The sequence below is a fragment of the Heterodontus francisci genome, chromosome 2 (assembly GCF_036365525.1).
Source record: "Heterodontus francisci isolate sHetFra1 chromosome 2, sHetFra1.hap1, whole genome shotgun sequence".
Taxonomy (NCBI): Eukaryota; Metazoa; Chordata; class Chondrichthyes; order Heterodontiformes; family Heterodontidae; genus Heterodontus; species Heterodontus francisci.
Window position 1 is genome coordinate 206,259,872 of NC_090372.1, and position 21,520 is coordinate 206,281,391.

The window sequence follows — 21,520 nt, forward strand, 5'->3', positions numbered from 1 at the left end:
ACTGCAGCCAATTGTTACACACCTACTGTGATCAATTTACCCAGTGCAGACTTGAAGCTGGGACCTTCTTGGGCTGTACAGCTCAGTACCACGCCCTGTGTTACATTTAGGTGGTAAACCTTGGGTGAATGGCGACATATTGTTAAAATTGGCAGAGCTGATGTGCTTCACTTCCTCCCACCTCCTGTAATATGTCATTCAAATATGTACTGAATATCAAAATGTTATCCTAAGCAACATACAGGCTGCTTCTTACAAGGAGGTTGGGTTTTGAATTAAACAGGTTGAACAGAGATTAAAGGGTAAGTAATCCCCACGCTGGACTTCTTTCCACAAATAAATGGCACTTGGTTCAATTTTTCTTCTCCTTACTACCAGATACCATCCAAATTATATATTTCCACCTTGAATAAAAACTTCAATTGCCCCACAAACTCCTTCCTGATGAAAAATGGGTGATAGGATGAGTGTTAATGTGTGGCTAATTGTGGATTTGAGTGGCCGTTAAGAATCATCAAACCAAAAAATGATAGCAATGAGGATTAGAGAACTGGGACATATTAAATAATCTCAGATATACCACAGAAGGTTTATCTGCTCTGCTGGGCTCAATAGAAATTCACCTCAATTTCGAGGCACATAGCACTGGTACTGCCAGTTTGTATTCCCAGTTCCCAGTTAGACTGCTGAGTTGCTCTAAAATGGAGTCTTGTTCTGCGGCAGATGTCCACTCTCGTGTATTTTGAGAATGTCCTGACTCATTTTGCTAATGCATACTATTGACAGAGGGAAGAATTTCAATTCCTTTCTTGGAACTAAACAGGAATCAGAATCTCGAAAGCCGAGGAACAATATTCTGTCTCTTTCTATTCGCCCGGCCACCATAAATCGTTTCAAAATTCCAACTGCTCCATAGGGCAACTCATTTATAATCTGTATTCTCTTTTTTGGGAAAAAGATTACAAAAGGGTTTGAGTACATTGTCTGCATGTGTGGAACACCATCTTTGCATTACAATGACTCTACTGGAATTTGATTTCACACAGTGACAAACTTTTAATACCCTGCTGGATTATCAGAAGAGTAACATCCCAAAACTATTTACAATGACACAAAGAAATGCTTACTTTCAGAAGAAGGGCAACGCAGGTTTAAAAATCAAACATGCAAGAGAGACACAGAAGAGGGAGCATCATCAAAGCAGACAAAAAGCACTATCGTATCACTAAACACACTACCTCACAGGACATTTCCTAAGATCTAGAGATTCCACTTAAAACAGTGCAAGCAAGAGAAGAAAGAAAAGTACATTGCTAGTCTGAGCTCTTGACATAAAACCATGATTATTTTACTTACGCCATTACAATAACACTGAAATCCAACCAATTCCATGGATCTCGAAGGAAGGTGAAGCCATCAATGCAGAATCCTCTTGCCAATATTTTTATCATTGATTCAAAAGTGTAAATGCCAGTGAAAGTGTACCTGGTAAAGCGTTTGAAAATGAATAGCGTTAGCAGTCGATTGAGGTGCATTCGGCTCTTTGACAACATGAGCCACCTTGCATAGTACCTCAGAATATGAGATGGCAAAGAGCGAAGTGGAGAAGCAGGTGAGATTGTCAGCGTTACAATGATTGCAAGCTTCAATACATTTCCTCGATGAATTGGTGGTCATCAAGTCAGGAATGGACAACATTTCACAAGTCAGTTTATACCAAAGAGCATATCTTCTGACAAATCAATGAAAGAGATGAGAATATGAAGCATTCAGTATTATCCTATTATCTGAGTGATAGTACGCCATACCTCTCAACTATCTAAAAATGAGGCTCACTTTCCAATCATTCTCTATGTTATTACTCATGTTCACTTAGACCTTAGTTCAGAAAATGGCACTCAGTGTAACTATGAAAGAACCGTCCAATCTGCTTGCTTAATTAATCTACCACATCCTGTCAAAAAGCCACACATGCAGACAAGATTAGGGAGAGGTCATCATACCTCATAAGACCCTCCCTTTTTGATAAATCAATCCCATCTCCCTGGATTGTCATCAGACACCGCAATCCCCACTCTCTACAGAAATCCATCTGCCTTCTTTTTAAAAGTTTCCTGCTGAATTATACCATGACTCTATTACCCTTTGGGTGAAGATATACCACCAGCCTTTTCTTCCTAATCCTAATTTGTATATCTGTGATGTTGCTGTACTACGGAATGCCTTTGACCAATTAGATCACTCCAAATCACATCAAATTAAAACAATCCCACCGTATAACTCTTGTTTCTAACCAGGACCTCCCCTTCCCCAACAAACTACTCTGGGCCCTGAAGGGCGGCACAGTGGCGCAGTGGTTAGCACTGCAGCCTCACAGCTCCAGGGACCCGGGTTCGATTCTGGGTACTGCCTGTGTGGAGTTTGCAAGTTCTCCCTGTGTCTGCGTGGGTTTTCTCCGGGTGCTCCGGTTTCCTCCCACAAGCCAAAAGACTTGCAGGTTGGTAGGTAAATTGGCCATTATAAATTGTCACTAGTATAGGTAGGTGGTAGGGAAATATAGGGACAGGTGGGGATGTTTGGTAGGAATATGGGATTAGTGTAGGATTAGTATAAATGGGTGGTTGATGGTCGGCACAGACTCGGTGGGCCGAAGGGCCTGTTTCAGTGCTGTATCTCTAATCTAATCTAATCTAATTGCTGAATGGATGAAAGCACGTTTGAGGCTTGAGCAGGGGTTAAGCGGTCCTGAGGCTGAAATAGGCCCAAGGCTGGAGTTATAGGATTATAGAAACAGGAGTTCAGCCCCTCTAGGCTGTTCTGCCAATCAATCAGACCATGGCTAATCTGTATCCGATTCACACACCTTGGTTATTGGTTATACAACTCTTAATACCCTTTCCTAATGAAAACAAATCTATAAATTGCAGCTTTGAAATTGTTCATTGACCCCCAGCCTCAACGTCTCAGGGTTTATGCCAGGCATTGATGGGTTCAGGTTTTGAACTAAGGATGTGATCCCCATGTCCAGAACTGACCCAGGGGGACTCCAAAGCAGTGTCACGGGATATCAATGAGTATTAATCATAAATTAGCTGACTATTTGCCATTCCTGTAGCCTTTAAAACATTGCCTTGTTTATTAAGCACTCCCAAACTTTTCATAATATTAAAAAATGCTTTTCAGATAATCTCACAGTCATGAGTTTTCTTATCTTTCATGGCTGGTGGATTTGTGTGACCAAATACTGTAAAGGCTTTCAGTTATATAGTTTGCATCCATGGTTCATTGTGCTATTTTTGACCAAACTATGTCGGAACAGTTGATGACACAAATATATATTCTCTTGGATGGTAGAGTTGGAGCAACCGTGTTTAAATTGAAAGCATGTATCTTATGTGGGAACTGTGCATTGTTCCACAATCCAATCTTGTTCCTAAAGATCACCCTTTAATAAATTATTCTGGATAATAAATAAGAATCCTCACAAAGTGATCATAATCAATAGCAGGCACCTTCTACCTATTGTTTCAAAACTGAATCAGAATCATCAACATCAGGTGAAATTTGTGTCAAGCCTCCATTTCGTGAACGGTTCTCTCTTGCATGGCTCTGATCAATCTCCATAAATTATATACCAAGTTCTGAAGGCCTCCAGTTGAGAGGTATGTTCTGGACTCTTTCCAAGATGGGAAATGACTCCCAGGGTTCATTTCATGCTAAATATCAATGAACCCCTTCTTTTCAGAGAAAAATCATTTTTAAAAGTCCTTTGGTGGTGAGTAATTACATAATATTCAGGCCTCTTCATTAAAGGAAGAAATGATAATTTGCAATCATTCAACTTTCAATATGAGATCCAAAGGCCTTTTTAATAATGCAACTATCACTAGTTTATCAATGTATAATTTATAAAAGTGCTCGCCCTGTTGCTATAATCAAGCAGCAATTATAACAAATGATAACAGTGTCATGTAGAATTATATTTACAGAGAGTTTCTGTCCCATCTGTAATTATTAAAGCAAAGGCCTTTCTTGATCAATTCCTTTAATGAAAATGCAGGAAGAAAGCAAACCATCTTTTGTAATGAAGTAAAACTTTGGTCGCATCATGGTTTCGTTTGGATGCAGCATGAGCATATGTAGGTAGCAAATTATGAACCGGGTATACTTAAAAATATTAACTTACTTGCTCACAAGGCAAGATACACCTGGCAAGGCATTTCATCGGGATAGATAAAGGCACAGTTCAAAGGTCAACATTATTTAAGGAATTTGGGCAGTAGCAAAAGAGAAAGAGCAGAGTTTTAAAAGGTTTGTTCACAGAAAGAATTACAATACACACAAAAGCAATATGGCTTCATACTTACTCAACATTCTTTGTCCATGGGGCAGGATCAGACATGGTCATGAACACACAGTTGGTCAAAATAGTGCACATAATGAACATATTGAACAATGTAGAATAGGAGTTAAGGAGAAATTTTACATTACATGGCTGCACAACCTTCCCTGCTTTTCAACACACTTTTTAAAAAAAAGGAAGTAGAGAGATTTATCACAATTTTTCACTTACCTACTTAATCAGGTAGTTAGTGAGTACGACCCGATTGGCAAGCTAAGGGTTTAGGAGTTGTATCATTGATGCTGCTCGTACCCCCATCAATTGCACATTCATCCAATCGGGATCGAGGACACTGACGGGTCCCCGTGACACCGAAAAGCATTTCCAAATTGAAAAGAATTCCTGACACTAAGCAATGGCTCTGAATGGTCCATGTTTGCCCTAAAAATCCCACTGTGGTAATTCATAGAATCACAGAATCGTACAGCACAGAAGGAGGCCATTTGAGCCACTGTGTCTGTGCCAGCTCTTTGAAAGAGCTATACAGTTATTCCCACTCTGCCTGCTCTTTAGACATAGCCCTACAATTTTTCCCTTTCAAGTATCTATCCAATTTTCATCCCACCTCTAGTTCTTTTGCCAATTATCGTAAATCCATGTCCTCTGGTTACCGACCTTTCTGCCATTGGAAACGATTTTGCCTTATTTACTCTATCAAAGCCCCTCATGATCTTGAACACCTCTATTAAATCTCCCCTTAGCCTTCTCTGCTCGAAGGAGAACAGTCCCAGCTTCTGTAGTCTCTCCGCATAACTGAAGTCCTTTATCCCTGGTACCATTCTAGTAAATCTTCTCTGTGCCCTTATCAAAGCCTTGACATCCTGTGTTTTGCAGGGTAGATGTTTGTTTAATGGTTTTCACATTTCAAACACTAAAGTTGCCTGGATTAGGGTGGACTTGTATTTTTATCACAAATGTTTTAATTGTCGTCAAATAGCTCCAGGAGATATCTCCCATGTTCCTGACTTTCCCAGGTTGCCCCTGCATCTCCTATTTGTTCTGGATCTGACTGATGTCCATGGGAATGGAAAAATGCATCTCTCTTACACGAATAAAACATGGACGAGTGCTCAAATGAAAGAATGACACAGGGTGGGAAAAGAAGCATTCTGTAGGGCATCAACTAAAACAGCATTTCAGGGGGCATTTAGTTTGGAGTTTTTTTTAAGATACTTCAAAATAGAAGAACATACTGAGTCTTAGAAAAATGCTCACAACTGCACTTGCATGCAAAAAAGACACGTGCAAATGGGTCTCAAGTTTGTAGCTCAACTGTGACCAGCCACACATTTCCCCTTTTGCAGTTTTTTTTTCATCCTTGTCCCTTCTCCATCACAGTAATAAAAAATAAACACCAAGAGATTATTCAAATCACTCAGATTCCTGTACATTGGTTACAACTTAAACTTCAATCAATCCTACTCCAGGAAATATTATGAATAATTCCACTATAGGCCATCCTGCCCAAATTTAAATTAATTTTTCTTTTGGCTAAACAAATCTTTTCTTTACTGAAGTAAAGATGGTTCTGGGAGTGAACATCAGCAATTAATGTTGTTCATGCAGTGGTTTGCAGCAATGAATATTAACATTGGGTGAGATGTAAATGGGTGCCTGAACTGACATTGTCTTCTTCCCTCTGGCCAGGTTCGCTTAAAATCCGGGTCATGGTTACATCATAAATTAAAGTAGTGATGAGAATGTAAATGGCTTTATATGTTCCTGCATTGGCAGCATTGTAAACAGGTGCCTGTGGTCATGGAAACTGTCATATGAGAGGTGCTATAGTTTCTAAGCAGCTTTTTTTTATTGCAATATGGGAGTGGTGTTGTGTGGGCTGAAGGTCTGAGCCACCTGTAGAGTTTGTAATGGTTCTCATTGCTCTCTGATAGTCATGATCTATCTCAGCACACAACAGGAGAGGGATGAGGAGGAACTATAGCACAGGCAGGATTTTGTAGGGGTGTTGGGGGAATGGGCGAGCATTTGGATATGAGTCTGCAAGACTAAATAAAAGGACCGGCAGAGCAGATCTCCTGCTGTTTATAAAGCCCCCTGGTTTCCATTCCATTAATTCTGAATAGAACGATAAATGGTGTGGGTTCCACAAATGGCAGTTGATTCGTTTCAAGAGGTTACTGCCCGGGCATCGAGTCTTTTTAATATTGCCAGTAAGCAGACATCTCCCACCCACTCTTAGAACACTGGGGGAGGGGATGGCTGCCAGAGAGTTGAGCTCTATGTCAGTTTGAATGCAAACTTGGGACCCATTTGCACCTGCTTTTTTGCATGATAGTGCTTCTGAGCTTTTCTCTAAGACTCTCATTATTTAACATCCTTCTATCTTGAAGTATCTTTTAAAAAAAAAAGACATCTAAATGCCCCTGAAACGCCACTGAAGAAAATCAAACGTTTGAACTGTGCTGGTGAGCAGGTGGGGAATTGCAGCCCAGAGTATAACTCTGGTTTTGCCACCTGCATTGAACATTCCACTTAAAGTCTGTTAGGCTGCTGAGATACTGCAAAGACTGGTGTCATTCCAGTGGCCAGTTTTAACTTCAGTCATAGAGGCTTGACGGCAGACAATTGTCCGGAATAATATCAGCCAACGAAGGGGGTTGTAAAGATAAATTAATAAAATAATTAACCTTGTGGATATTTATCAATACATCGTGTGGACAAATTTCTGCAACAGGGGGGCACCCACTCTCTCAGTGGGAGTACTAATTTAGAGAATCGAGTGCAGCAATCACTATGTCCCGTGTACCAGAAACGCAGGAGTGCTGCGATTCTCCGCTCCCATGGTGTGTGGCTCCAATTGCGGGGGCACCTCTCACAAAATCTTATCCCAATAACTGTCCAAATCGAGCTGAAACTCATGGAAGAATTCCTAAACCTTTCTCCCAGAGAACACCAGGCTAAGAATCTGGCAAGGGTCAGGTCACAAATCAGCTCCCGACCTCTTACTGTTCCACTGGTTTAGCAATTCAGAACGTCACCTCAAACCAATGCTCGCTATGCTGGAGCTGTTCTCTGACTCTCAGAGGCACCATCGGTTTGATTAGCAACCTCTTAAGGTGACATGGAAACTCATGACAGCGACAACGTGAAATGTGATTCAGGGAAGTCAGTGAAGTGCCAAAGCTGGCTTCATACCCACTTATTGGCTGCCTCACAAGTGCTGCAGCTCCCTCCCTAAACCCTCCATACAGAGGGGGTGTTGGTAAGTAAGTCATGTAAAACCAACCTCTCTGTCTCTCCCCATTCCCACTGCCCATTAGAACTATCAGAGGTACATTTTTAAATGTCACCATTTAAAATTAATCCCTGATTAAGCAACCAACTTGGCCTCTGGAAACTAATAAATCTGCTCTTAATCTTTCAGACTTCCAACTCATGAATTTAAAGTTGGAGCAATGCATGTGGCAAACTTGAGAGAATAACGTAACTTTCTGACAAAATGGTTGGGGTTGTAAGCAGTTAAATACAGGGATGTTGTGGTTTTTTTTTTAATATGGCAAGATCCATCGCAGCCTACAGCGTTTAAAAATAGTTTTTTTCACTGGTAGTGCTATAATCTGATTTTATAGTTAATGTGGAGATTCTTTCAAAGTTAATTACACAAACTTTGGCCAGTTTTACTGTAACATGGGAACCCGTGAGCGCCTTTGCTTCATCCAAATTACAAACCAGACTAAGCAATCTGAGAGCTAAAAGAGCAGCCAAGGAGCATTCTCACATTCGTTACTAAATTAAACAAACTACAGCATGCAATGGTTTGTGCTGCGGGCTGGTTCTAAGTTACCAATTTGAGTTAGAGGTTCATACTAGGTCATCATATCAACAAGTCATAATTATCAATTATTGGATAGAGCCTGGGTATCTCCTAGTTTTTTTAAATAGGTCTAGTCATAATGTAGAAAGAAAGGTTTGCCCCAGTTCACCCATGTCTCTAGTTGCAAGTCGGGTGACTATCTGGGCTTACCAACCCTCCAGGGTTGCCCAGGAGTCTCTAGGAAAGAGAGGTTAAATCTCCTGCACGCTGGTGCAAGCAACATCTAAGAAAGCAAATCAAAGGGGCATTAAAAAAAAGGTTTTTTTTTCATTTTATTTGAATAGTTTGTTAGTAGTTAGTTTAAAAAATGTTGGAGATGGGGGTGGGGGGGGGGGTGGTCAAGCTGTTTGATTGGGCAGGGCAATTGTGGGGGCAGGGAGGGAACAGGTCAAGTGATGAAAATTCCAGGACTGCAGCCAACCAGAGTTGGCTGCCCTAACCGTGGGGCCCCTGTAGGTGAACGCTTAATCTTTTTGCATGAGGTTCCTTCTGTCATTATAATGGAGGGGTTTAATGTTTGAAGTGGGACAGCATTTGCATTAGATAGCGGAGGGAGGAATCACTCATAAGGGGTTAATTTTCCAAGGCTGGCGGGCGGCTGAGTTCCTTGTCCCCTCCCGGTGAACATCAGGAAACACAATCCTGCCAACAGCAGGTATTGAGAAATGTATCCTTCTGATAAACCTTGACTGCACCCTCTCCAAATTCTTGACATCCTTCCTAGGAATATAAGAACAAAAAAATAGTGCCCAGAATTGGCCATAATACTCTATCCAAGGCCGACCCAATGATTCATAAAGGTTTACCATAAATCCTTGTTTTTATACTCGCTGCCTCTAGTTATAAAGCTCCACGATCCCACATGCTTTTTCAACAATCTTGTCCACTTATCCTACTACCTACCCCTGGTCAAATAGCCGACTGACATGGCAAGTGTTTTCAGGATCTTTGGCCTTTGAGGCATCACAGCTGAGCTCATACCTTCCTAACCACTACCCAATATGTGCCTTGTGGTTCTCAGGAGTGGGCTCAGCTTTGATGCTCCCCATCCAGAATTAGACTCTCTCTCAACTCTTGCACTATCGGTAAAGTACTGGAAACCTGTTGTTATTATTGAAACTATTGTCAGGATGATGCCGGGGGGGGGTGGGGTGGGGGGCGCTGGTGGGAAAATGGTGGATGTTATCTATCTGGATTGAAAGAAAGCGATTGATAAAGTACCACATAAAAGGCTGGTTAACAACATTGAGGCTCTTGGACTAGGAGGGTGAGTGTCAGCTTGGATAACAAAATTGACTTTAGAAGAGAAAACGACGAGTTGAATGGTTGTTTTTCAGACTGGAGGATGGTAGACAGTGGTGTTCCCCAAGGGTCAGTGCTAGGACTGATGCTTTTTTTTGCTATATATAAATGACTTCGATCTTGGACAGAGTAGAATTTCAAAATTGGAGGATGATACGAATTGCCTGTAACGGGACATAGATAGGCTAGCAGACTGGGCAGACAAGTGGCAGATGGAATTTAATACAGACAAGTGTGAGGTGATGCATTTTGGCAGAAGGGATAGAGTGAGGCAATATATAGACTTAATGGCACAGTTAAAGGCACAAGATTATGACAGGCTTAGATAAGTTACGCAAGGAGAAACTGTTGCCATTAACTGATGGTACAAGGACAAAGGGACTAAGATTGAAGGCTTTGGGCAAGAGATGCAGGGGGAATGTGAGGAAGAACATTTTTACACAGTGGGTGGTAATGACCTGGAACTTGCTGTCCATGAGGGTGGTGGAAGTGGAAATAATCAATCATTTCAAAAGAAAATAGGATGGGCACTTGAAGGAAATAAATTTGCAGGGCTATGGAAATTGAGTGGGAGAGTGGGACTGTCTGGATTGCTCCACAGAGAGCTAGCATGGACTTGATGGGCCAAATGGCCTCCTTTTGTGCCATAAATGACTCTATGGCCGGAATTTTACGGCCTCCCAACAAGCAGGCCAGTGGCAGGGTGGCATAAAATTGAGTGGGAGGCAGGGGGGCCATTCCCGACCCCTTCTCGCTGCAATTTTACACGGAGCGGCTGCGGTGAGGAATGGTCTGCCCACCCCAGACCAATCAAGGCCCTTAAGTGGCCAATTAACTGGCACTTAAGAGCCTCCTCCTGCTGCCACGGCTATTTTACCCTCCGCAGCCGGGCTGCCCCTGAAGCCCCAACCTCCCCCAACACACAACACTCCCCTCCCCCTCTCCCCAACCAACCCCCCTTGCCTCGCAGGGGCCTACCAAGTGGCACTGGTGGGACTAAGAGCTGCCAGCCCGCTGATTGGCCAGCAGCTCCATTAGGCGGGATTTCCTTCCTCAAGGAGGGGGAAGTCCTGCCCAAGAACATTAAGAGCCTGGAGAGTGAAAAATCCCGGCGTGGCTCCCCAGGCCTGGCGAGGTGGGCTCTCCCCCAACTTTTTGCCCGGTGGGCAGGGCCTCCCGCCCAACGTAAAATTCCAGCATATGACTCTATTTAGTCATAAAAATATAGAGCATTGGGGGATAAAGGCTGTATGACTGAGAGTCAAGAATCATCCAATAAGAGACTGTTTGCTTCCCGATTGGTGTTCTTATGAGCATGGGCATTTTGTGCGGCCAATGGTGGGAATGTGGAGGTGGGGGGGAGGGAGAGGTTTGGAGGTGGATGGTCATGTGATATGACACCTTCTGAAACAGCTCCAGCCACAGTTATCAATAGCAGCATGAATCCGAGCCTTCGGGAGAGGAGGAGAAAAAACTAAAGGGATAATGAAAGGAAAGGTGATTACATTCTGCTATTTCACCAGCTTTTATCATCATATACATGGGAAAGGCTCAGCCTCACTAGTTGACCTTCAATGAGTTATATATAGAATAATAGATGCCTGGAAATGGGACTGAAACAAAAAGGGCCCAGATGTTTGCAAATAGGAGCTGAACCTCAATATTAGGTTACGGCTTTTCACTGATCTGTGTTTCTTTTTAATGAAAATATATTTTAATATATATCTAAAAAAAACCTCGAGATTTGAAAGCTCTCGCCAGCTGCAGGCTCCCATTATTGGGATTGCATGAGTTGCAAAAGGATAATAAAGTCCTTCATAAGATCGCTACTAAAGGTGATCGTGTTCACACAGAAAACAACAGCGGCTATCTCACAGTGAGTGACAAATTGCAACCAAATCAATAGTGTGTTCTCAAGCAAGGAAGTTGGGCTAAACTTATATCAATCGTCAGTTAGGCCTCAGCTGTAGTACAACACTTTGGGAAGGATGTCAAGGCCTAGGAGAGGCCACAGAGGAGAATTACTAGAATGGTAACAGGGAGGAGAAACTTCAGTTACGTGGAGAGACTAGAGAAACTGGTAATTGAAGGTAAACAGGCAGAGTCAACATGGTTTTGTGAAAGGGAAATCATGTTTAACCAATTTATTGGAGTTCTTTGAGGGACTTACATGTGCTGTGGATGAAGGGGAACCGGTGGATGTATTGTACTTAGATTTCCAGAAGGCATTGATAAGACGCCAGATCAAAGATTATTGCAAAAAATAAAAGCTCATGGTGTAGGGGGTAACATCTTGGCATGGATAGAAGATTGGCTAGCTAACAGGAAACCGAGAGTAGGAATAAATGGGTCATTTTCTGGTTGGCAAGATGTAATGAGTGGTGTGCCACAGGGATCTGTGCTGGGGTTTCAACTTTGTACAATTTATATAAATGACTTGGATGAAGGGCCCAAAGGTATGGTTGCTAAATTTGCTGATGACACAAAGATAGGTAGGAAAGTAAGTTGTGAAAGGACATAAGGAGGCTACAAAGTGATATAGATAGGTTAAGTGAGTGGGCAAAGATCTGGCAAATGGAGTATAATGTGGAAAAATGTGAAATTGTCCATTTTGATAGGAAGAATTTTTAAAAAAGCTTATTATCTAAATGGTGAGAGATTGCAGAGCTCTGAGATGCAGGGGGATCTGGGTGTCCTGGTGCATGAATCGCAAAAGGTTATTTTGCAGGTACAGCATGTAATTAGAAAAGCTAATAGAATGTTATTGTTTATTGCGAGGGGAATTGAATACAAAAGTAGGCAGGTTATGCTTCAGCTATACAGGACATTAGTGAGATCACATCTGGAGTACTGTGTACAGTATTGGCCTCCCTATTTAAGGAAGGATGTAAATGCATTGGAAGCAGTTCAGAGAAGGTTTAATAGACTAATACCTGGAATGGGCAGGCTATCTTATGAGGAAAGATCGGACAGGCTCGGCTTGTATCCACTGGAATTTAGAAGAGTAAGAGATGACTTGATTGAAACATATAATATCCTGAGGGGTCTTGACAGGGTGGATGTGGAAAGGATGTTTCCCCTTGTGGGAGAATCTAGAACTAAGGGTCACTGTTTAAAAATAAGGGATCACACATTTAAGACAGAGATGAGGAGAAAGTTTTTCTCTCAGAGGGTTGTGGGTCTTTGGAACTCTCTTCCTCAAAAGGCGGTAGAAGCAGAGTCCTTGAATATTTTTAAGGCAGAGGTAGATAGATTCTTGATAAGCAAGGGGGTGAAAGGTTATCGGGGGTAGGTGGGAATGTGGAGTAATCAGTTCAGCCATGACCTTATTGAATGGCAGAGCAGGCTCGAGGGGCCGAGTGGCCTACTCCTGCTCCTAATTTGTATGCTCGTATGTAACTGGGGCTGTCCTCCTTAGAGCAGAGGAGGTTAAGAGGAGATTTAATTGGGTTGAAAATTATGAGGGATTTTGATAGAGTAAATAAGAAACTATTTCCACTGGCAAGGTGGTCAGTAATCAGAGAACACAATTTTGGAGACGTTTCACAAAATCCTACCCAATTATGTGCCCCCCACCCCCCCTCCACAACCCAAGAATCTCAAGGCTGCCATGGCAGTAGTTCCATAATGCTTGACAGAAGCTCAGATTGTTTTGATTAAGGATTTGCACTTTTAATTCCTTTTTTAAAAAATCACAGTCTTCCCTTCCCTTCTGCCCCCTCTTCTGATGATGCTAAGTCTTGCTGAGTCACTCTCTCCCTGGTGACGATAGTTCACTGATGATCTTGGCCAAGTGGACATCCTGGCCTTAGATACTGAGTATCAATCACTGATGATATCACTGCCAAGCAAAATCCTATCCTAATCCAGTGCGTGCACATGCTCACTTTCAAGTAGGGACTCACTCACTAGCTAGCAGGAGTCAGGGAGGGAGATGGCACCATAGCTGATTTTTCCCCTCCTTAGTCCTCTACTTTGAGGTCAAAGGTGAAGCTCTGGCTGAGATCAGCTAAGTCAACAGTGGCCATCATTGAGTCTGGGCCCTTCTGGTCTGAATGAGTTTGTAAAACAAAGCAAGCAATGCACTTACACCCCCCTCTCCATAGGGGGCATCAGCTTTTGGGATAGTCCGCCCTTTTCTGCAATTCACTTCTAAGAACATCGAAGACATTTGTGACATAGTCACTGTGATTTTCTCAAGGTTCCTTTGGCCTGTGATTACCAGGAAAACAGGCAGCCAGTGAACACCACTGAAAGTATTAGGTGTCAAGGCATTGCCAACAGCCAATCAAAATGCAGTACTGGTGGCGGGAGGTAAACCTCTTGGCCCACACGAAGATCAGCACATTAAACAAGTTCCAGCTCAGTATTTCATTTCATCAACCCTTGGATATATTAGGACAAGAAACAGCTGAGGTAAACAGTTGATCAATGAGGCGGAAGTGATTCGCCTCCATGGTGCCCAGAATGACAGGAATCAACAGAAAGGAGGCCATTCAGCCCATTGTGCTGGTTCCACATCACAGCTGTTCATTAATCTCATTCCCCTGGTCTTTCTCCACCCTCCTTAATAAATGCTTATGATGAAATATTCCCTATTCATGAAATTATGATCCCTAACATTCTCCCTTTATGCTTCTCATACTAATTCTGAATTGATATCCCCCTCCTGTGCCATTCATTGATCAATGGAAGTAATCATTCAGTATTTACCCTCTCAAACCCTTTAGAAACTTTGAACACTTTAATTTGATTTCTTTGAACTACTTGCTGCCATTGAATACAGCCCTTGTTTTTCAAGCCTCACATCAGAGCTATATCCTCTCCTGCTGCTGAATTAGTTTCACTAGTTTTTCCATAGTTCCAATAGCCTTTTTGCAATTGGGATCTCCATGATGGCCCATGGTACTTCAACTGTGGCCTAAACATTATCTTGTACAGATTTACCATCACTGCCTTGTTTCTGTATTCAATACCTCTGCAAAGCATGGAATCTTATTCAGCCTTTGATGGGCGTTTTCTTTCTCACCTGCACTGCAGCTTTTAATGATCCTGGATTACTCTGTCCCTTTACTCCTTTGAGCATCTTACCATTTAGGTTATCACCTGCTAATCTAAACTAGGGTAAGGAGGATGCCACTTACAATGCGCCTATACAATGATGGCCAACAGCTCCCTCTCCAATCCATTTGACACATTAGAATTAGAATTAGAATATTACAGCGCAGTACAGGCCCTTCGGCCCTCGATGTTGCGCCGATCATCTGACCTACACTATTCCATTTACATCCATATGTCTATCCAATGACCACTTAAATGCCCTTAAAGTTGGCGAGTCTACTACTGTTGCAGGCAGGGCGTTCCACGCCCCTACTACTCTCTGCGTAAAGAAACATCAGTACAAGTCCATTGCAGAGCCCAGTCCAGAGATATACAATGGATTTTAATAGGATTAGCCTAATTTACTGCAATATTGAATCAGTAAAAGGATATGAATGTACTAAAATTTTAATAGCTATCCTTCTAATATGGTGAAAAGGAGTCAGTAGGTACAATGCAGGTGTGGCACTAAAACGGAAGATGGTCTTCCCTTTGTTGAGTACTATGAATGTCTGAAAGAGATAGACATTGGGGTAAACAAATGACAGTGTAATTAACACAGTGCATAGACAATAAAAACAGCAGCAGCTTTACAGACTTAACCATCTATCTCATGATGTGATATAGTATGTCAGTGTGACACTATGATAGTATGTGACATTGATATCATGTGACACTGTGTGACACTGGGTGGCACCATGTGCTTATATTCGTCAAATCATAGAATGGTTACAGCACAGAAAAAGGCCATTCGGCCCGCCAAGTCCATGCAGGCTCACTACAGGAGAAATTTAGCTAGTCGCACTCCTTATATTCAGCCTTCCAGAAAACACAGAAAATCAGACTCATGCTATCTGTTTTCCTCAGTGTCAAAAGTGCATAAGGGCAAGTTATTTAAAGTTTCCGTGGTGCATTGTGTGCTGACTCAGGATTCCAATCCGTCACCAGCTCACCAAGTACTCACATCAGGTATAGCATGGGCCGTAACCACTCTCTTTACTGGGCCTGACAATCATCCCAAACACAAAGCCCAAGACAACACAGCGCTACCTACTTGTTTCCTACATCACCTTGTGTCCTTTTGGGTTCCAATTTGTGCCAGCATTTTTGGACAGTTTTTCCATGTTGACTTTTGCTGACTAGGACAGTGAGTGAGGCTGCATGGACTGATTTTACATTGCACCTTTACAAGCCAACAGTGAAAGGAGTCCTTCATTCTATCACTCTGAGCAGGGCACGGCAGTGTTTTACTGGGACTAGTAATCCAGAGGCCTGGACTAACAATGCAAGGAACATGAATTCAAATCCCACCATGACAGTCTGAGAGTTTGAATTCAGTTTAAAAAATAAAAAGGTACTATTGATGAGCATGAAGCCTTTGGGTTGCCATAAAAACCCAAATGATTCGTGAATGTCCTTTAGGACACCTGCCGTACTACCCAGTCTGGCCTCTATGTGACTCCTGTCCCATGCCAATGTGGTTAATGCTTAAAAGCCCTCGGAAGTGGCCTGGTAAGCCACTCAGTTGCACAAAAACTGGGCCACTACCACCTTCTCAGGGCAACTAGGGATGGGCAATAAATGCTGGACTTGCCAGCAATGCCCATATCCCAAGAATATGAGGTGAAAAGGCAGGGACGTCCACCTCACTGAACCCAGATCCTCAATCAGTTTTCAGTAAGTACGTTTTATTCTGTAGGTGATGGAAGGAGCTCGGGTGTAGCAGATGGTACAGCCCCTGTGTCACTTGATATTGATTGTTGATTCTGACATAGATGGAACACTGACTCCAGCAAGTTCTAGAACAGGTAGATGAACCACAATATATTTTTCCTTTGCACATCCTTCGGAAGGGGCTAAAGTGTCACCGGGCAGAATTTTGCGAAATCTCGCCCAAGTGTTCCTTATCGCCTTGTGCATGAACAGAGTGCAATGTCCCGCCTTTCCATCCATTCTGAAAGGGAAGGGGAAAATAGTCTTTCCAAACCTAGCTGAAAAGCATCGGACGTGTGAGCCGGACTGTCACTCAGTTATCAGGCCTACCCCATCTTTCCACGAGAGGTAGCCAAAAACTGATCTCCAGAAACACAGGAAACCTGGGCATCTAAGCTAGCTGCAGCCACTGATTAAATGCAATTCCTTTGGTAATATTTCAAATAGAATATAATGCCATGTTAGTTTTTGTTTCCATAAATGGGGGTGGGGGGTGAGGGGTGGGGGGATTGCTGGGGATATTCATCAGCAAATGACCAGTGTCTGCACACTGCTTGCACTCAGCTGCTCAATGTTACCTACACTGCCTTGCCTAAACACCTCCCATTCACTGGGCCATGGAATTCCATTTCCCATTATGAACTGTACGGGCCGCAGTTTCTGAACCAAAAAGGCCAAATCAGAAGTAATGCTGCCTGGGAGGGCACAGATGTTGTCAACAATGTCGCCCTATCATTATTTTAAACTTTGGCAAGCGGCACCTTTTTTATAACCTAGTGTTGGAAAAAGGGAAGCAAAGAATAAATTGAAAGCAGCAATCGGTTCACTGAAGTTTTATAGAATGCAGCACTCTTAATAAATCTAATACATGTCAGCCTTCAACACCAAAGTGCTGAGATACTTGTCACTGTTGCAATATTTAACAAAATCCAAGTCCACCTTTTAACTTGGGATCCTGAAGGACATGGTAAGAGATCATTTTCAAATGCATCAGAACAGCCACAAAGAGTATTGAACTACTGTTCACAGTTTGCAGACTGATGGTTAACGATAATTAACACTCTTTGCAAAGAGATAATTGAGAGCGGCTTGCTTGCTATAAGGTCTTGCTGGCAGGAGCTGAAATTTCCAGTGTTCCCATGAGGTCGGAGCATCGAAGTCAGGTTCCGGGAAACGGAAAAGGCTAAGCAAGTCGGAGTTTTATGGCTGGGTTCTCAGAACAAGTAGCTTTTTTTTTGATTTTTGATTATATAAGGGCAAATGTTGGTGGTTGCTGTTGTCGTTCTCTGTGAGGCAACAATCAGTCTGGCACTCAATTCTGCCAACCCTAACTGGGTTAGTCCCACCAGAAGTCATCTGATCTACAGCACTTTTTTTTTGCTCTGTTGAAAACACTGTAATTCATTTCAGCAAGCAGCCAGCATACGTCGGGCACTGAGAGAGAAAACAATCACCTCAGACATTTTCATGGACAAACAAGGGAGGAAGGTCACCCACTGCACTCCCATACCAGGAGCAACATGGGTCTGTTCCAAGTGAGCATGCTTTACACATACCATCAGCTGTACCGAGTATGCTTGACAAGAACAATGCACGGCTGTGAGCAAGGTTGCCAACCCTCCAGATTTGTCCTGGAATTGAAGATTAATATCCGGAACACTGCAGTGAGCAACTTAGGAGGGAATTCATAGGAGTATTAAAAAAATTGTGGTATTTTTTGTCATTCTCTTTCAACACTTTGGTTTGTTAGCTACAGTAATACAGGAGTTGGGAAGAAGAAAGGCTGTTTGACAATTAAGAAGCATCCACTATTGAGTCCATTCCCTTCCAGTTGGCTTGGTAATATAGTGCGTGCCGAGGATGGGTGTGTTGGGCATGCAATGGTGGGTGTCGAGCAGTGGGAGGTGAGCTGCCATAAATAAAAGCTCCAGGACTGCATCCAACTGGATTTGGCAATTCCAGCCATGAGTTACGGAAACGTTAAGCTGTTTCCAGCATATAGCCACACACTGCCGACTCTCTCCTTCAGTTTAATTTAAATGCAGCAAAGTGACCCCTGCGTTCTGGATCATGCCTGAAATGTTTTTTTTTCCCCTCCCCAAAAAAAACCCAAACGAGAACAGTCACAGGATTTGGACTAAAATGGCAGCCACATTAAACAGAACAATGTATTTGCTAAAAGTACAGATCATTATTGTGATGCTCCAGTGTGAGAGGTGGCCATTACCAAACCATGCCTGTATAATCACTATGCCCACAGTGGTTTCCCAAAAATGCATCATTATTTTAGTGGCTGCATATAGTGCAAGTCCAACCAGAATAGAGATGGTTGGGTAATTGCCCCCTTAATCACACCTAAAGGCAGAACAGCTGCAAGTGACTGGGATTGATTTTAGGGACATAATTTGTATGATGAAACTATCCTCTACTCACTGCATTTTTCTGATGACTTTGCTGTAGTTTCGGTCATGAGCGCTGTTTGCTGTAGTTCACTGAGACTCTGTTTAAATAGACTCTGCTGTTTTCTGAGTAAATGGACTCTGTTGTAAAATAGACTCTGCTTGCTGTCAGTCCCACCTTGCTGCCCGAGTGCTCTCAATACTCACCGCGTTTTTTTATTTGCTTTTTGCTACCTACCTTCCTGTTGTTGTAGAACGTGTCGAGGTCCTCCAAGGGCTGTCCAATGAGTTGTGATGGGACATCACCGTAGATGAGTGGCAGCTGTTTTCCTGCTTCCAGGTCAACATGAGGACTGGGTTTTTCCTCCTCACTCTCCTCTTTGTGATCTTTCCTGGCACTACTTGCCTGTTCCTCAGCGATCCGCCTCTCAATAGCAGCCAGGGATTCGCGAGTGAACCGACGCAAGTAGTGGGGACCTGACGGTACGAGCAGGAGTGCCATCTTTTCATCCTGCACCTTCTTGACTAGCTTTTACTCCCCAGTAATGGAAATGATTATCTGTACAAAACAAAAGTAAGGAAATAAAATCAGTAAACAGCTAACACCATGTTATACAACACACAAATGTCCAAATCGAGAGTAAGACCATTTGATCTGCCAAGTCCTCCCACACCCCCTGTCAATCCACTACTTTAAGGAGTATGAAGCTCTTTCTCATATTTCCCCTGTAAAAAAACTCAAGCAGTGTTGATAATGTCTTCTCCGCCATCCAACAACAACAACTTATATTATATAGCGCCTTTAACGTAATGAAATGTCCCAAGGCACTTCACAGGAACATTATAAAGAGAGTATGACAGCAAACCACAAAAGGAGATATTAGCTCAGATGGCCAGAATCTTAGTCAAAGAGGTAGGTTTGAAGGAGTGTCTTAAAAGAGGAAAGTGAGGTGGAGAGGTATAGGGAGGGTATTCCAGAGCTTGAGGCCGAGGCAACTGAAGGCATGGCCACCAACCGTGACTAAAATCAGGGATGTACAAGAGGCCAGAATTAGAGCAGCGCAGTTATCTCGGAGGGTTGTGGGGCTGGAGGAGATTGTAGGCAGCAAAAATCAAAATGTTGCTTGACCGGGAGCCAATGTAGGTCAGCGAGGGTGATAGGGGAATGGGATTTGGTGCAAGCTTGGATTCAGGCAGCAGAGTTTTGGATGAGCTCAAGTTTACAGATGGAAGAATGTGGGAATGTGGAAAGTCAAGTCTAGAGGTGACAAAGGTATGAATGAGGGTTTCAGAAACAGATGGGCTGAGACGGGGGCCACGTTGGGTGATGTTACGGAGGTGGAAATAGAAAATGATCCAATTTGTTTTGAAGATGCCAAGAGACCTTGAAACAACTGCCTTCTCTGAGGAATTTCTTAAATCTCTAACTTTGGTCAATAATTTTAAATTCTGTCCTTCTACCCAATGATATTTGTCCAATGCTTGTTCACTTCAACTTTATCGACACCTTTCATTATTGTAAAGACTAACATTTAGGGTGGAATTCGACAGCCCTTCCATTGAAGAGGGGACACGGGGATCTCGGTGTTGGTTTCCCCCAATGTCAAGACCCTCGCCACGAGTATAAAATTCCCCCTTAGTTTCCCCTTCAGCCTTCCTTCCTCCAGAGGAAATAACATTAGTCAAAAAGGAGAATGCCACAAGTCTTTTTATAGCATACTGTATAAATTGTGTATAATGGCCACATGGTGCAAATGGTACATGCCATTCCCTGCTCTGTTTCCTCCCCAAATAAATGAAGGTGGCGGGCCAAACATTTATTCATGAACACAGTGGGCTGAATTTTGTGGAAGCAGAGGCAGTTCGGAGGTGGGTGGGGGCAGGGAAATTCAGATATTTGTACGTCGGGACAGCTACCCTGCCTAGGGAGAGTTTCCCAGGGGCAAGTTCCCATAGGAATTGGCCACCCGCTCCGTGAAGCCAATTCGGCCAACTAAGGCCCCACCTAAGGGCCCCTTTCAGAACCCACCGGCATTTTCCCAGCGTCGGACCAACCCCGCACCCCACCCCCTCCTCCCGCTGAGTCCACAGGCCAGCAGCAACTAGGAGGTAGCCTCCTGGTGGCAGGCTGGAGAGCCATCGGTGCTTCCTCTCACTGGCCCAACAAATGTGCAACGAGTATGAGAAGGCCACACTCGCATCAAAACCATTCCTGTGGAGGGGTTTCCTCTCCATACCAATGGCCCTAACAGCTGTGAGCCTGCTTCAATTTTACATTTTCAGTAGGCTTCCGAGAAGGCCTCCAATTTTGAGGTGTCCTCACTCTTGTCTTTTTGCCTCAGCACTCTCCATCTCTCCCGGTGGCACTCCATCTGTCTCTCATTGGGCCTCCTGCCTCGGGAACCCACCTGCCATCCTTAATTTGATGGCAAACGCAGAGGCAGCTAATTCAGAGCCTGCTTCACTTACAGTTGCGCCAGTGGGCGCCTTGACGACAAGCATGGGCTCGGAACCCACATATGGCTCCTGACACCCACGAGAAAATTCAGCCCAGATTCTTTTCAACTATAACTTGTTTTGATAGAACATCCAAAGTCTCAAAGAGCATCTCATAAAGCTTCACAGAGGAGATAACGTACAGGAAATGAGGAGGATTAAAAAAGAACATGAAGAAAGGTGAACTTAGATTTCAGCCGGACTTTGAAAGAAGAGGGTGAGGTAGCAAGTCAAGTGGTTTTAGGAGATATTTACAAAGGTATAGTGACTGAG

The 21,520-nt window shown here is 43.2% G+C and overlaps 1 protein-coding gene across 1 annotated transcript in view; it reads right to left on the bottom strand.

Moving 5' to 3' along the window:
* The window catches only part of scn5lab (sodium channel, voltage gated, type V-like, alpha b), a 371,240-nt gene extending 351,987 nt beyond the window's left edge, over positions 1–19,253 (bottom strand). The window contains exons 1-4 of the mRNA XM_068015187.1: positions 18,990–19,253; positions 15,033–15,151; positions 4,368–4,457; positions 1,357–1,485 (exon numbers count right to left, since the gene is read on the bottom strand). Of these exons, the coding sequence (XP_067871288.1) occupies positions 1,357–1,485; positions 4,368–4,457; positions 15,033–15,151; positions 18,990–19,253 (602 nt within the window). The remainder of the gene's footprint in view (positions 1–1,356; positions 1,486–4,367; positions 4,458–15,032; positions 15,152–18,989) is intronic.
* Positions 19,254–21,520: the final 2,267 nt, after the last annotated feature.